Here is a 12,926-nt window from a genome sequence, read left to right as displayed (position 1 = left end):
CTCTCCTTCCCCCCCCCCCCCCCCCCCAGCTGGGATTACAAGTGTGGCCCTGAGCCTGGCTTTTCTTGGTGGATTCTGAGGGTTGGATTTAGGCTCTCATTCTTACAAGGCAAGTCCCTCAATTACCATTTTTATATTTTCCAGTTTGTTTGCTTGGTTTCTTTCCTTGGAGACTTGCTTCTTTTGTCTTCTAATTTGGATCAGTTCAGTGTTATATCCGAAGCTCAAAGCATCAGTGCATAAAGCAGTAGTTTTCCATTCATGTAGAAGAAGCCTGGTGGTAGACCCTCCGGGGATGGTCTGACTGCTCTGTAATAGCCCAGTAGCCCGAGTCCTCTTTCCTTGCCATCCTCAGTGTGTGGCTTCTGTCCTCAAGGTCATGGCCACGTGGAATTATCTCCACGTTGCAAACATTAGGAAAGAATCCTATGTAGCTCCCTGTGGGGTCCTTTCTGAAGTTCTGCTCCGGGTGTCATTATTTGTATGGCTGCACCTTGCTCTGATGAACTCTGGCGGCTTTGCTGTGGGTTTTGGTTAGCGTCATTGTGGTAAACAAGCAGCCTCCAATTTCTGGTGTGTTTAGGGGGAATCTTGGGCTCCCCTCCAGAGTGAGTTAACTAGTGGTTCTCTTAGCAACCAGCCCAGCTGCCCCTTAGATGGGATTAGAGTCAGTATTGGCTTCTGTGCCTCTGTTTCTCCTTCTTAAAGGTTAGCAGTCATTCTCCTGGTGGTGGCTCCAATCTGGGAGCTCAGATGAATCTTGTCCTCAACCTGAGCGCTGGCTCCTTAGGACAGAGGACAGGGCACTTAGCAGCCATCATCTGTCTGTCCTCATGTGGGAGGGACTCAAAGGCAGAAAAATGCAGTGGGGGAACATTTGTCAAGAGTCACGGGCAGTCCCCTGCCCCCTGGCCTATTCCCTCCTCCTATTACTGTCTGCAGTGGGCTTGGGCACACACACTTAGGAAAGAAACCTGTCCAGGCAAGAAACTGTTGCCTGTCTCACTGTAGCCAGCCTTCCCTCTGCCCCCCCACCCCCACCCCCGCCCCTGTTTGCTCAGTCTGCCTGCCAGGTGCTGCTGAGCTGATGGGAACCCCCAGAGAGCAGGGCCCACTTTGATTTCCCTGAATCCCAGCAGCAGTCCCCTCCCTCTCCTGCTGCTGTTGCTGCTCACACTGAGGGGCTGTGGTGGTAGTCCTGCAGCGTGCCTTGGCTTAGCCCCACTGCAAATGGTGTCGAGGTACAGCTGGGGGAAGGGGTGGAGCTGTTAAGGTTCAGTTCTGAGAGCTGGAAAATGGAAACCCCATGCCCCAGAACCAGTTGAAAACTACCAGAGGCTGCCTGTCCTTGTCAGGCGAAGGCATGTCATTTGGTACACTGGGTGGAGCCAGGCAGTGGGACAGTTCCCTAGGCCTTTCCATCATCCGTTCCACGGCTCCCTTCTGGGCCTGACATTCCTTCCAGACACATGACAATCAAGGCTGTCTGCTCTTCTGTCAGTCACCCGATCCCTCACACCTGTTGCAGGCCCAGTCCGGGAGCTGCCCACCCTCACGGAACAGCTATGAATAGGGTGCATGGAGGGGGTAGTGTGTTCAGAAGGCCAGTCACTGAGAGGGACAGCTGTCCTGGGCTACAGCTGCAGGGTGAGGCCAGCCTAGTCTATATAGTGAGTTCCGGGACAATCAAGGATGCACAGAGAAACCTTGTCTCAAACAAAACAAAACAACCACAAGCCAGAGTCCTTGGTTTCATGATTGTGTTGCTAAGGATCAAGGCAAGGAATAAAAGAGAGTTGATGTCAGTAGGTGGTGGCAGCACACACAGATGCAGAGGCAGATGCAGAGGCATCTCTGAGTTCAAGGCAAGCCTGGTTTATAGAGTGAGTTCCAGGACAGCCAGGACTATACAGAGAAACCCTGTATCAAAACCAAAAAGAAAAGAAGAAAAAAGAAAAGAAAAGAAAAGAGAATTGATGTCAAAGATATCACAAGGGCCAGCAATATGGCTAAACGAGTAAAGAGGCTTGCCGTTAAGCCTGATGACTTGAATTCAACTCCTAGAACACATATATTTTTGAAGGAGGAAATTGACTCATGCAAGTTGTCTTCTGACTTACACATGCACACAGTACATCACATACACACATACACACGGGGGGAGAATAAATATATATTTTAGAAGCATCATCAAAAGATAAAAAAAAAAAATAGGTTATCCTGGTACTCAGAGACTGAAGTCCAAGGAATGAATGTTGAGGTCAGCCTGGACTACACAGTAAGACCTTGGTTCAAGCAAAGACACCATGAATGTCTGGTGTGGTTAGTTAGGGTTACATTGGTCAGAGTCCTGTGACTAATGTCTGCTGAGTATTGTTACCATATCTCTGGCCTCAGTACCTTTCCAGGCCGTGGGGACCCATGACTGTTTCGTTTTCTTGTTGATGCGTGGTCACTGTTTCTGCTCTGTTCTAATCACAGCCTAACCTAAGCTCACAAACTGTCTCTCAACGCTTTCAGGCCAGTCTGGCCAACTTGGTTTCCTGGGATGCTCATGTGACTTAGAGAACGAGGGAGAAAGCCTGGGTTCAGGTCCCTGCTCACTTCATTTGTCACAGGAAGACCTTGAGCCATGGCTGACCCACATCCTCTAGGACTTACGGGTTGTTCTTCCTGCCTTGCTCCATACCCCTCAGCTGCCCTTCCCCACAGGATTATGATGGACATGGGTGGGGGTGGGTTAGGAATGGGACTGTTTGTTTCAGAGGCTAACCATTGGCTTGGATGCTGTTGTAAATGTTTGCTTTCCCTTCTGCCTAATGAATGGCATGCACAGACATTTAAACCATGCATATCGCAGACATTCCAAAAAATATCTCTTCTGTTCTGTTCTATAATTGCTTTTCTCATTCAGCAAGTTCTGTTCATCCATAACGGTGAAGGTTAGCCCTTCTCAGCAGCGTACGAATGCCCGTGCGTGTGTGTATAATATGTCTTCCATGCCACCTTAATTACAGCATAATTAACACTGTCTTGTCAGCTTACACAAAGATTTTGCTGTAGAAAGGAGCTGCCAAGGGGGAGAAAAACTGGTACTTGAGCGTCACCTAGTGGTGTAAGACTGCTTGTCACTTGCGCCTAACTCCTACCCAGACCTTCCTGGGTTCTACAAACCTGCGTCAGGATTGGCAGTTCACAGCCTGGTCCATGTGGCAGTTCCCTCTGTGTTGTGTGAGAGGTGAAGACCGCTCACATGAGAATCATCCTTCTCCCGGGCAGTGGTAGTACACGGCTTTAATCCCAGCGCTCGAGATGTCCTACAGAGCAAAATCCAGGACAGCCAGGGCTACCCAGAAAAACTCTGCCTCAAATAAACAAACTAACTAACTTAAAAAACTCTGAGTCTTTGATTTCATGACTGTATTGCTTAGGGTAAAATTTAAGGAGTAAAAGAGAATTTGGTGTTGTTGCCAGGCAGCGGTGGTGGCAGGCTTGTCTGTGAGTTCTAGGACAAACAGAAACAAAACAAAGAGTTGGCCTTCTGTATGTCATCTGTAGGAAAATGGGTTGAGCTGGAAATCATCATGTCAAACAAAATCAGGCCAACTCAGCCATGCACACACACACACACACACACACACACACACACACACATACACACACACACACACACACACACACACACACACACACACACACACACACATACACACAAACACATACACACACACACATACACACATGCGCACACACACACACACACACACACACACACTTGTGTAAAAGAATTTCTTAATTAAAATACAAATGAATGCATCAGTGAGATGGCTTGGTATACACCCTGCCTCCAAGCCATTCACACGGTGGAAGGAAAGAGAACCCAAACCCAAAAGCTGTCCTTTGGCTTCCACATGCTTCCTCTGGTATGGGTGTGCTCATACACATAAAATAAACAAGTAATTTTCTTGAACCCCCTTCCCCGACCCCCACCAAAACTAAAAAGCTGAAGCAGTACTCTTCTGGAAATGTTTACTAAGTTCAGCCATATAGGGGCTCAGAGGACACTTGCCATGGTCTGTGGGGACCCAGCTATCTCTTGAATTAGCAGCAGAACTTGCCATTATCTATGTGTTTGCTGAATGCAGAAATTACAGGGTCATGGGCTTACATCAGGTTTGAGGAATAAGCCTGTAGGTCCAAACGGTGTGTGGAAGGGTTGGCTTCTCTGATATAGGAAGGAAGACTAGCTTGCGGTAGAAGCCTAAGGGCATTGAAATTGCCGGGGATGTGGGATGTCTACTGAAGAAAGCTGCAAGTACCCAGGAGAGCCAGCTCCTGGGAGAGGCCGTATCTGCAAATGGCAGAACCATGGGCGCTGGAATGCCTGAGCCTCTTGCACCTCAGATATCACCTTAAGCCCTGGATATCAGATATGGAGTGGCAGAATCTCGTTTACTTTGCTGAGTTGCCACATTTTTCTCGTTTAAAGATCTTATGGATATGTCTCTGTGTATGTGTGAGCACATGTGTGCAGGTACCCACGGAGGCCAGAGGAGAGCAGAAGAGGGTGTGAGTTGCCCAGCGTGGATGCTGGGAGCTGAGCCCAGGGTCTCTGTAAGAGCAGCACATTCTCTTTCCAGCACTGAGTTTCTTCTTGCTGCTCTCCCTTGCTTTTCTCTTTGACATGGAAATGTCTACTTGGCTTTATGATGAGTGGGAACCTCGCGGTTTTCCTTCTGATGGTGTAAGGTTTACAGCTCTGTGTGGTTTTCTTTCTGATTTTGCAGGGTTCATAGCTCAGATTACCTCAGAGGAGACTATACTCTGGCTACTTCTGACTACATGTGGTTGTATTAAGAGGTGGACATGACCCTTTCTGGGCCAGGGACATGTTTTGAATCTGCAGGGGCTCCCCCAGATTTGCATTTGGAGTACTAAGTCCTCAGCTTGTGGCTCTTATTTTGAAGGCTAGGGAGCTTTTAAGAGGTGTGGTCTTGCCACTGGAAATAAGACTCTAGGGGCAAGTCCTTGAAGGTTATACTCACTCATGGTTTGGGCTTGCAGCCTTGGCTTCCTGTCCCATGCCATGGGGACAGCTAGCATCTCATGTTCTCAACACCAGATGGACTCATTCTGCCATGCCTTCCCTGCTATGAGGGACTGAGACAGCGATGTAAATCTCTCCTCTCTTAGGCTGTCTGGTGTTTAGTCACAGCAATCCTAAAGTAATTAATACAATATCCAACCAAGAATTAATTGATGTGCTCCCGTGTGGGCAGCTATGAACTTATTTCTCATTGTTTTGGAAATAAACCAGAAAGATTGGCACTGAGCCAGGATACGGAAGCAGCAGAGGCTTCCCTATGCCTGCCGTGTATATCAATTTTTTTTTCTTTCTCTTCTCTCTTTCTGGTCCTTCCAGGCCAAAGGTTCTCTCTCTGAGCTGGACCCAAGTCCTGGGCCCCCGCCTTTTTTTATTTTTTTATTTTTTGTAGTTGAAAGTCTATTCATGACCCGTTTATTCCACTTACACGAACTTTTAATTCATGTGTTCTTAACAGTTGTGCTTGGATTGTTCATGAGAATTTCCTAAGACATTAAAACAAAGCTAGGCGTCATCTCAAGTTATTTCCATGTAAATTATGTTTTTTTTTTTTTACAGCACATACATGTTAAGCAAGTATAAAAAAAAAAAAAAAAAAAAAAAAAAGAAAAAGAAAAAGAAAAAAAATCAAGTCAAAACCAAAAAGCTATTAAAAAAAAAAAGAAGAAGAAGAAAGCTAAATACCTGGGATTTTGAGTTTTGTTTACAGCCGTGCTTTGTTTACAGCTTGTGTGTGCACGTGGCACCGGGAACACCAAGCTATTCATTTCTACTGCATCTTTACTTTTACATTTGTTCTCAGGTTGTCTAAAACATTTAAATAGAAAGAAAACACGTAGCAAAAAGAAGGAAAGCAAGTAGCAAGAAACTCTACAAATAATGGATGTGAACTGGTTCTTCCCTTAGAGTCAACTGGGTCAAAAACTTTGTCCAGGGACCATTGGTAAAGGGTGTGTGTGTGTGGAGACACAAGATGTCAGCCGGCCTCCATCCACGGGATGTTTATACCACAGTCTCACAAGTGGCCCAAACCTTAAAGGACACTCTAATTATCTCTTTTGTTCCCTACCAACATAAAACCAATGGGCTGGTGGTTTTCTTTGCTTAGACACGGAAGCAGTTTTAACACTGGTCCTTCCAAAGCTGTAATGTACCGAGAGTGCTATGCTAAACGTGTGTAACTTCTGTAAAAATTCCACATCCCCATATTGGTGAAAATGAATATGTCCTGAGAGTCAACTGGCCAAATTCCTTTAAGTCGGCTGCCCCTGCCCACACTCTTTGAAAGTCCTGTTCTCTGGTCCACTAGGGACCCTAAGGGCACACCTGCAAACAACCATGTCTTCCTTCCCCTGTCTCCGGCAGGCAGACCTCAATACCAACATTGACGACGAGGGCAGCACCTTCTATGGGGTCTCCAGCCAGTATGAGAGCCCGGAGAACATGATTATTATGTGCTCTACCAAGGTCTGCTCGTTTGGCAAGCAAGTGGTGGAAAAAGTTGAGGTAGGAGCCCACCTGGTGGGTGTAGGGCAAAGGGATGGTCTGTGTGCTCCTTTCACCGCTTCCCCCTGCTCGCACGATAGCTAAGGGAGACCCTGGGCAGTGGTGGACTCCATGTCGCTTCCATGGCCTTTAAGGAAGTACATATTTTGGGTTCCTTTGTTCCAGTTTGGGTTTTTGTAAGAGCCTGGGTGTGCTAGACAAGTCCTCTACCACTGAGTATTGAGTATACCCTCAGTCAACCCGATTGCTTCTTCTCCCTCCCTCCTTTCTTCCCTCCCTCCCTCCTTTCTTTCTTCCTTGAGATAGTCTTTAGATGCCCCTAGCAGCATGAAGCTTGCTTTTTTTTTTTTTTTTTTTTTTGGTTTTTCGAGACAGGGTTTCTCTGTGTAGCCCTGGCTGTCCTGGAACTCACTCTGTAGACCAGGCTGGCCTCGAACTCAGAAATCCGCCTGCCTCTGCCTCCGAAGTGCTGGGATTAAAGGCGTGCACCACCACTGCCCGGAGAAGCTTGCTTTTCAATTGTGGAGTGCCCCAGAGACCTTACACTTGGCAGAATTTCCTGTTTCTCTCCCTCTTAACCCCATCAAGGGCAAGCAGCCTGGTGGTGAGCACAAGCTTAGAGGACCTGAGTTGATCTCTGTACACCTCTCCCCACCCCAGCTTCTGTTGGATGTTTGGGGTTAACACCCCCCCCCCCACACACACACACACATACACCCTGCCCCTTATCTCTAAGGAAGTGTCAGTTTGTCCTTACCATCCACTGGTTCCAATAGTTGTGACATTCTGATCCTATTGTGTAATGACAAAATGGCACCAAAGTCTCCACCCCAGCATACCTGTGGCCCTAAATTCTATGACCCTGTGTAATGCTTAGCATGGTGTCAGTCTGGTCACTTCTTGGCCCATGGGGATTTGAATTAATGGTGTCTTCCCCACCTGGGGTTGACAGCCACCTCATGTCAAACAGCTAGGTACCACGAGAAGGGACCTTTGCTTTGGGGTCCCAATTCTAGAATCGCCAGGAAGCTTCTAATACATGTTAGCATCACGGAGGTCATTCACGCAGCCGCTCTCCATCTTGGGAGTGTAGTTCAGTCGTAGCAGTGTTCGTGTGCAAGTGTGTTGTGTTTTATTTCGTTTTCTGCTAAAGGTGGATGCCAGGGCACACAGTGGCTAAGTGTCTGTCCTGCCTCAGCAAAGGTAGCTTTTAAAGGTAGCTGTTAAACTCCCTTTAAACGTATAGAGGTTTTGAGATGCCTGTGTCTCTATCCAGTCATCATCCCGCATGTCATTCCTTTAGCTCCTGTGCCAACAGCATCCACCACCAAGTTCATGCATCTCAAAGGCACTGGTACCCTCCCCCACCGCAGCCCCAAGTGCAGCGCCTGCCCACCTGCCCTAGCTCAGTGCAGCTACTTCTGGGTTTTTACCTTTCCCTCTCCTGAATGTGTCTGGCTGTCTTGTCAGTGACAAAGGGGAGAGTCCTGGCTTCATGTCCAGGGACCTCAGAAGATGACTCTCCTCCTGGGCCATCTTCTGCCTCTCTGTCCCATTGGTGGTGATTGGGTTTTTGCACATCCCTGCTGAATTGAGCTCGGGCTGGAGGTGAAGGGATTCTAAGTGTCTGTTGTCCCTGGGGTTCTACAGACAGAGTACGCTCGCTATGAGAATGGCCACTATTTGTACCGCATCCACCGGTCCCCACTCTGTGAGTACATGGTCAACTTCATCCACAAGCTGAAGCACTTACCGGAGAAGTACATGATGAACAGCGTGCTGGAGAACTTCACCATCCTGCAGGTATGATGTGGGACGGATGCCCAGGGGGCAGTACATCACTGGGTGGCGCCAATGGTTTCCCTATCCGGGGTTTTGACCCTCACCTTCTCACCTGCAGGTGGTCACCAACCGAGACACACAGGAGACCTTGCTGTGTATTGCGTATGTCTTCGAGGTTTCAGCCAGCGAACACGGGGCTCAGTATCACATCTACCGGCTTGTGAAAGAATGAGAGACTTGGAGAGCAGTGGTGGGGGGATAAGTCCAGGAAATGGGGACCTGGGAGGGAACCTTCAGGGACAGCCCCAGGGAAGTGCCAAGAGAGCCAAGCAGAGTTGCCAGTTCTCTTCTTACCAGGAGCAAACTGCCTGATCTTGCAGTGCTCAACCCCCAATAAACCCAAGGTGTCAAGTGTTTTTCAGAGGAGCTGGTTTGGCCTGTATGAGCCCAGAAGGGCAGGGGAGAAGGGGGCACCAGGAGGCAAGCTGGAAGCAATGCCCAGAGGTGCCCCAGGATGGCCCAGGAAGCAGAACCCCGGTGGATTCAGCCAGGCATATCAAGACACCAGAGCTCAAGACCCAGTGGTCCCTTCTCAGCTGCTGGAACCCCACACTCTGCTGCTGGTCACACTAATGGCCTGAGGACAGATGGCACGTGGGTCACACACCCAGAGATGCTGTGTATGACTTTGTGTACACTGTCGGTCCTGCCATCTATGCCTGAGGACGGCTACAAGGCCCCACCCATGCAATTGGGGCTGGATTTAGGTGTGGTTGCAACTTAGTTGTCGGACAGAGACTGGGTAAGAGCTGCTTTGTTCCTGCAGGGGGCCTGGGCTCCAGACCGAAGCAAGGCTTGGAGGTAGGGTGGCCTGCTTCAGGGCCAGCATTTCCAGCTGCCTGACTTCGACAGGCTCCTCAGCTTCTCTGTTAGTGCCCTTTCTTCTCTGTTCAGCACTGATGAGGGGAAGATGTCTGTAAAGTCTTGTGGTGCCAGTCAAATGATCTAATCCTCAGCCCCTTGCTTCTCTCCCTCTGGAGGGCCTGGATCTGTCTCTCTGCTGCTCTCTCAAGGCTTTCTGGTGTCTGCTTCCCCAGTTGGAGCCAGTTCTGGTAGTCTGGAGCCTCAGGAAGAAAGATATAACCTGGGCATATTTGTGTGTGCCCAGGACTCAGGGATGCATCTGCGAGGATGCAGAAATGGGCAGGGTAGCGTTGTGGGGATGCTACAGGGGTGAGGGACAAGGGCTCTGGAGTCAGTCTAACCTGACTTTGGTGTGCAACCTTTAAAAAAAAAATGTTGTGGTGCCTCAGTTTCCCCATCTGTAAAATGGGTATGACATTCACCTACCTCGTGTATGGACAGTGCCTCACACAGTGCTGAGCACATCCACATATTCAATAAATATGCATCGGTACTATTCATGAGAATTTCAACTCCAGCTAAGGACCCTGGCTGGAGAGCTATATGCACTAGAGTGGGGTGGTCCCTACGCCAACCGCCTGTCACAGAGAGGAGGAATCCAAGGGTCTCAGGAAGAGGTGGTCCTTGAGGGAACAGGTTATGAGAGGAAGGTGGCAAATATTTATTGATATTATTTCTGTGATTTTTGGTGTTGGGGCCAGGGTTTGACGAAGGCTAAGTGACCATGCCAGAAGTATGCAAACAAGCGTATGAGGGGGGCGTGGCTGCATCTCAGATGAGGAAGACGGACAAGCCACCCAGTCTTTCTGTAGCCCCAAACTCCCTCTCCTCAACACAAAGCAATTTACCCCATATCCTGCTCCCCGCCATGTTAGGATGGTGTCTAGATCCAGGCTTGCTTCCTTCCGACCACGCTGTGTGAAGGTCCTGCTATCAAACAAGGGTCAGGGGTCCCAGAGAGACTACTGCATCCCTGGCCTTGTGACCAGGATTCACCAGTCCACTTGCAGACAGATGTTTGCAGCTCCCCAAATCCTAGCCTTGGCCCCTTCCGCTGCTTATGCTGCCTGGAAACAGCATTCCTGGGGGTCCCAGCCTCAGACATTTCAGACTTCTATGTAGTCAGCCTCTTGGGACATGAAGGTTACAACCTTTTCCTATTAGAAGCAGGTCAGTCCAGATGTTGGGTCCCAGTGTGGGTCGTAAGTTTTTCCTGTGTTAGCTGACCTCAGTGGCCTAATGGAAAGTCACCATAGAAGACTGTTTTACTGCCTCTCCGTTCAAGTCAACTTGGCCCCTGACATAAGGCACCTCCCTTATCCCCGACAAGCTGGTACTGTGCTGAAACCATTTATCTTTTTAAGATGAGGCCTTCCTCTTGCCTGGGCTATTGTTTCCAGTGATCTTCTTGCCTCAGCTTCCTGAGGAGCTGGCAGTATGGGTGCTCCCCACAGTACCCTGCACTCCTATTTTAAAGACTGAGAAAACGCGGTGCGGTGGTGGCGCACGCCTTTAATCCCAGCACTTGGGAGGCAGAGGCAGGTGGATTTCTGAGTTCAAGGCCAGCCTGGTCTACAAAGTGAGTTCCAGGACAGCCAGGGCTACACAGAGAAACCCTGTCTCAAAAAACCAAAAAAAAAAAAAAAAAAGACTGAGAAAGCAAGGCCCGGGGAGAGCTTTGGGAAGTTGCTTAGATTGTTGGTGTATATTTTCATTTGCTTTGTGAGTGGTTGTTTGACTTCTGAGGTGTGGCAGACTCTGGGAATGTGTCCACGAGCAGAATAGACAGGGTGGCTAGGAGCTTACTTTGGACTGGGGGCGAGTGGGGGTGGTGACCGGAAGCAAGTTAAGGAGACCTGTAGGTAGTGGGAAGTGCTGTGGGGGTTGGATACCCAAGGTCAGCTCAGCCTCTGCAGTGACCTCTGTACCACAGACAGGTGGATCCGAAGGAACATTCCAAGGGGGAATGGAGAGGCCTGGAGACAGGGAGGGGATGGGTGTGTCCCAGGGGTGTGCTGATTGAGAGAGGTTGGACATACCCCCCAGCTAACAGCAGGTAGGAAAGTAGGCAGTTCAGTCCTTTGTGTCCCTTGCACTCCTGGGTGGATGTGCACTTTGGAATGCTCTCAGGATGGTAGCAAGGCCTGGGGGTGTTAATAGAGGGAATACATTCCTTTGATGCTATTTTTAGAAAGGAGCATTTGGTTTGTACAGAGGAGCAGCTGGAACTGTGGCTCCTGACCCCATCCAGCCTGCTCCCCTGGAAGCTCTTTGTTTTCTGGGTCTGTTCCACTTGGCTGTCATGGAGCAGGCATGGGCACCCATGTCACTGGGCCTGTGAGATGAGCAACGGTCCCCAAAGTCCTAGGGATTGAGAGCCCTCCCTCCTGGGAGGTGTTATCTGGTTAGCAGGAAATGTCACAGACCTTAGTAGGGACAGGTGAAAGATCTTCTGCCTCACAAGGTCTGACACTGATGGAGTAGATTGTGCCAACAAAGTGTCACATGAATGGAAAGAATGTGCCCTGACCCCAGCCCCACCCCCAAACGAAAAGACCTCACAAAAACTAAAACCCAAACAAACAAACACACAGTGAAAGATAGAAGGAGAGATAGAGGGGGAGAGAGAGAGCGCGCGAGATCGCGCACTTGTGTATGTACGTGTACAAGTGGCTGTGTCCTAGACCTCTGCGATAGGCCTTGTGTCCCTAGTCTATGGCACACCCAGTCTTTCCTAGGCTGGGGACTGAGTCAGATGGCAGAGGTTGTAGGACTGAGGGAAGGCAGTGACTGGAGCAGCTCCTGAGACCCTGGGGCAGTGTAGCTCCTCTCTGGCCACCCAGGCACAGAAGAGAAACAGCAGAGGAGCGGGAGCTTCCCCCAGAGTTTCTACCCAGTGGCCACCTGGGTCGGACCCCTGCTGGAAACCTGCTAGAGCTACAGTAGCAGGGGTCAGTGGCACCTCAGATAACCTATCTAACAGATGAGAAAGAAACCTACCTTCTCCCAAAGTCTTGACTCTATACAATGTAGGTAACTGATATGCCCAGCCAGGCGCCTGGCTGCAGAGCTATAATCCCCTGTGTCCCCGAACCCCTGACCCCTAGGAGAAGAATGAGACCATCAAGGACTACACAGTGAAGCCTAATCTCTGAAATAAATTTCTTTAAAAAGTGTCTGGAACTTGGCTTTTGTATATATACTTAGTGAATTAGAAAGGGCGCAGATATGCGTGTGCCTTCCTAGAGAGCCAGAGCCCAGGCAGTGGGAATGGTGACTTTTGGCTTTTTTTTTTTTAAACACTCACAGATGTCTAATACTCAATTTTAAGGTTTTTGTATTTTTTTCTATGTAAACCCTCTTCATCTCTTCAAAACTTCAGTAAAGTCTGCTGCAAACACATGTCTGCGCTCATGTGATGTCTTTGTGCAGGGATGGAGTTCTGTGCGCCTGTTACATAGCATACGGACCTGCGGTGTGTACGGGGCAGGTGTGCACTGGAGCACACGGACTAGCAGTGTGTACAGGGCAGGTGTGCGCTGGAACAGACTCTGCTGAGACAAGCCTATGAGAGCAGGAACCCATCTCAGTGCTGAAAAGTTAGAATGCT

General features: G+C 49.2%; 1 protein-coding gene across 1 annotated transcript in view; it reads left to right on the top strand.

The window, feature by feature from the left end:
- The window catches only part of Tead4 (TEA domain transcription factor 4), a 45,229-nt gene extending 32,511 nt beyond the window's left edge, over nt 1–12,718 (top strand). Inside the window, exons 9-11 of the mRNA XM_034512605.2 lie at nt 6,470–6,610; nt 8,261–8,413; nt 8,511–12,718. Of these exons, the coding sequence (XP_034368496.2) occupies nt 6,470–6,610; nt 8,261–8,413; nt 8,511–8,624 (408 nt within the window). The 3' untranslated portion in view covers nt 8,625–12,718. The remainder of the gene's footprint in view (nt 1–6,469; nt 6,611–8,260; nt 8,414–8,510) is intronic.
- Nucleotides 12,719–12,926: the final 208 nt, after the last annotated feature.

The sequence above is a fragment of the Arvicanthis niloticus genome, chromosome 9, assembly GCF_011762505.2.
Source record: "Arvicanthis niloticus isolate mArvNil1 chromosome 9, mArvNil1.pat.X, whole genome shotgun sequence".
NCBI lineage: Eukaryota > Metazoa > Chordata > Mammalia > Rodentia > Muridae > Arvicanthis > Arvicanthis niloticus.
Note: the sequence above shows the minus strand (reverse complement) of the source record. Positions and strands in the feature narration are given on the sequence as shown.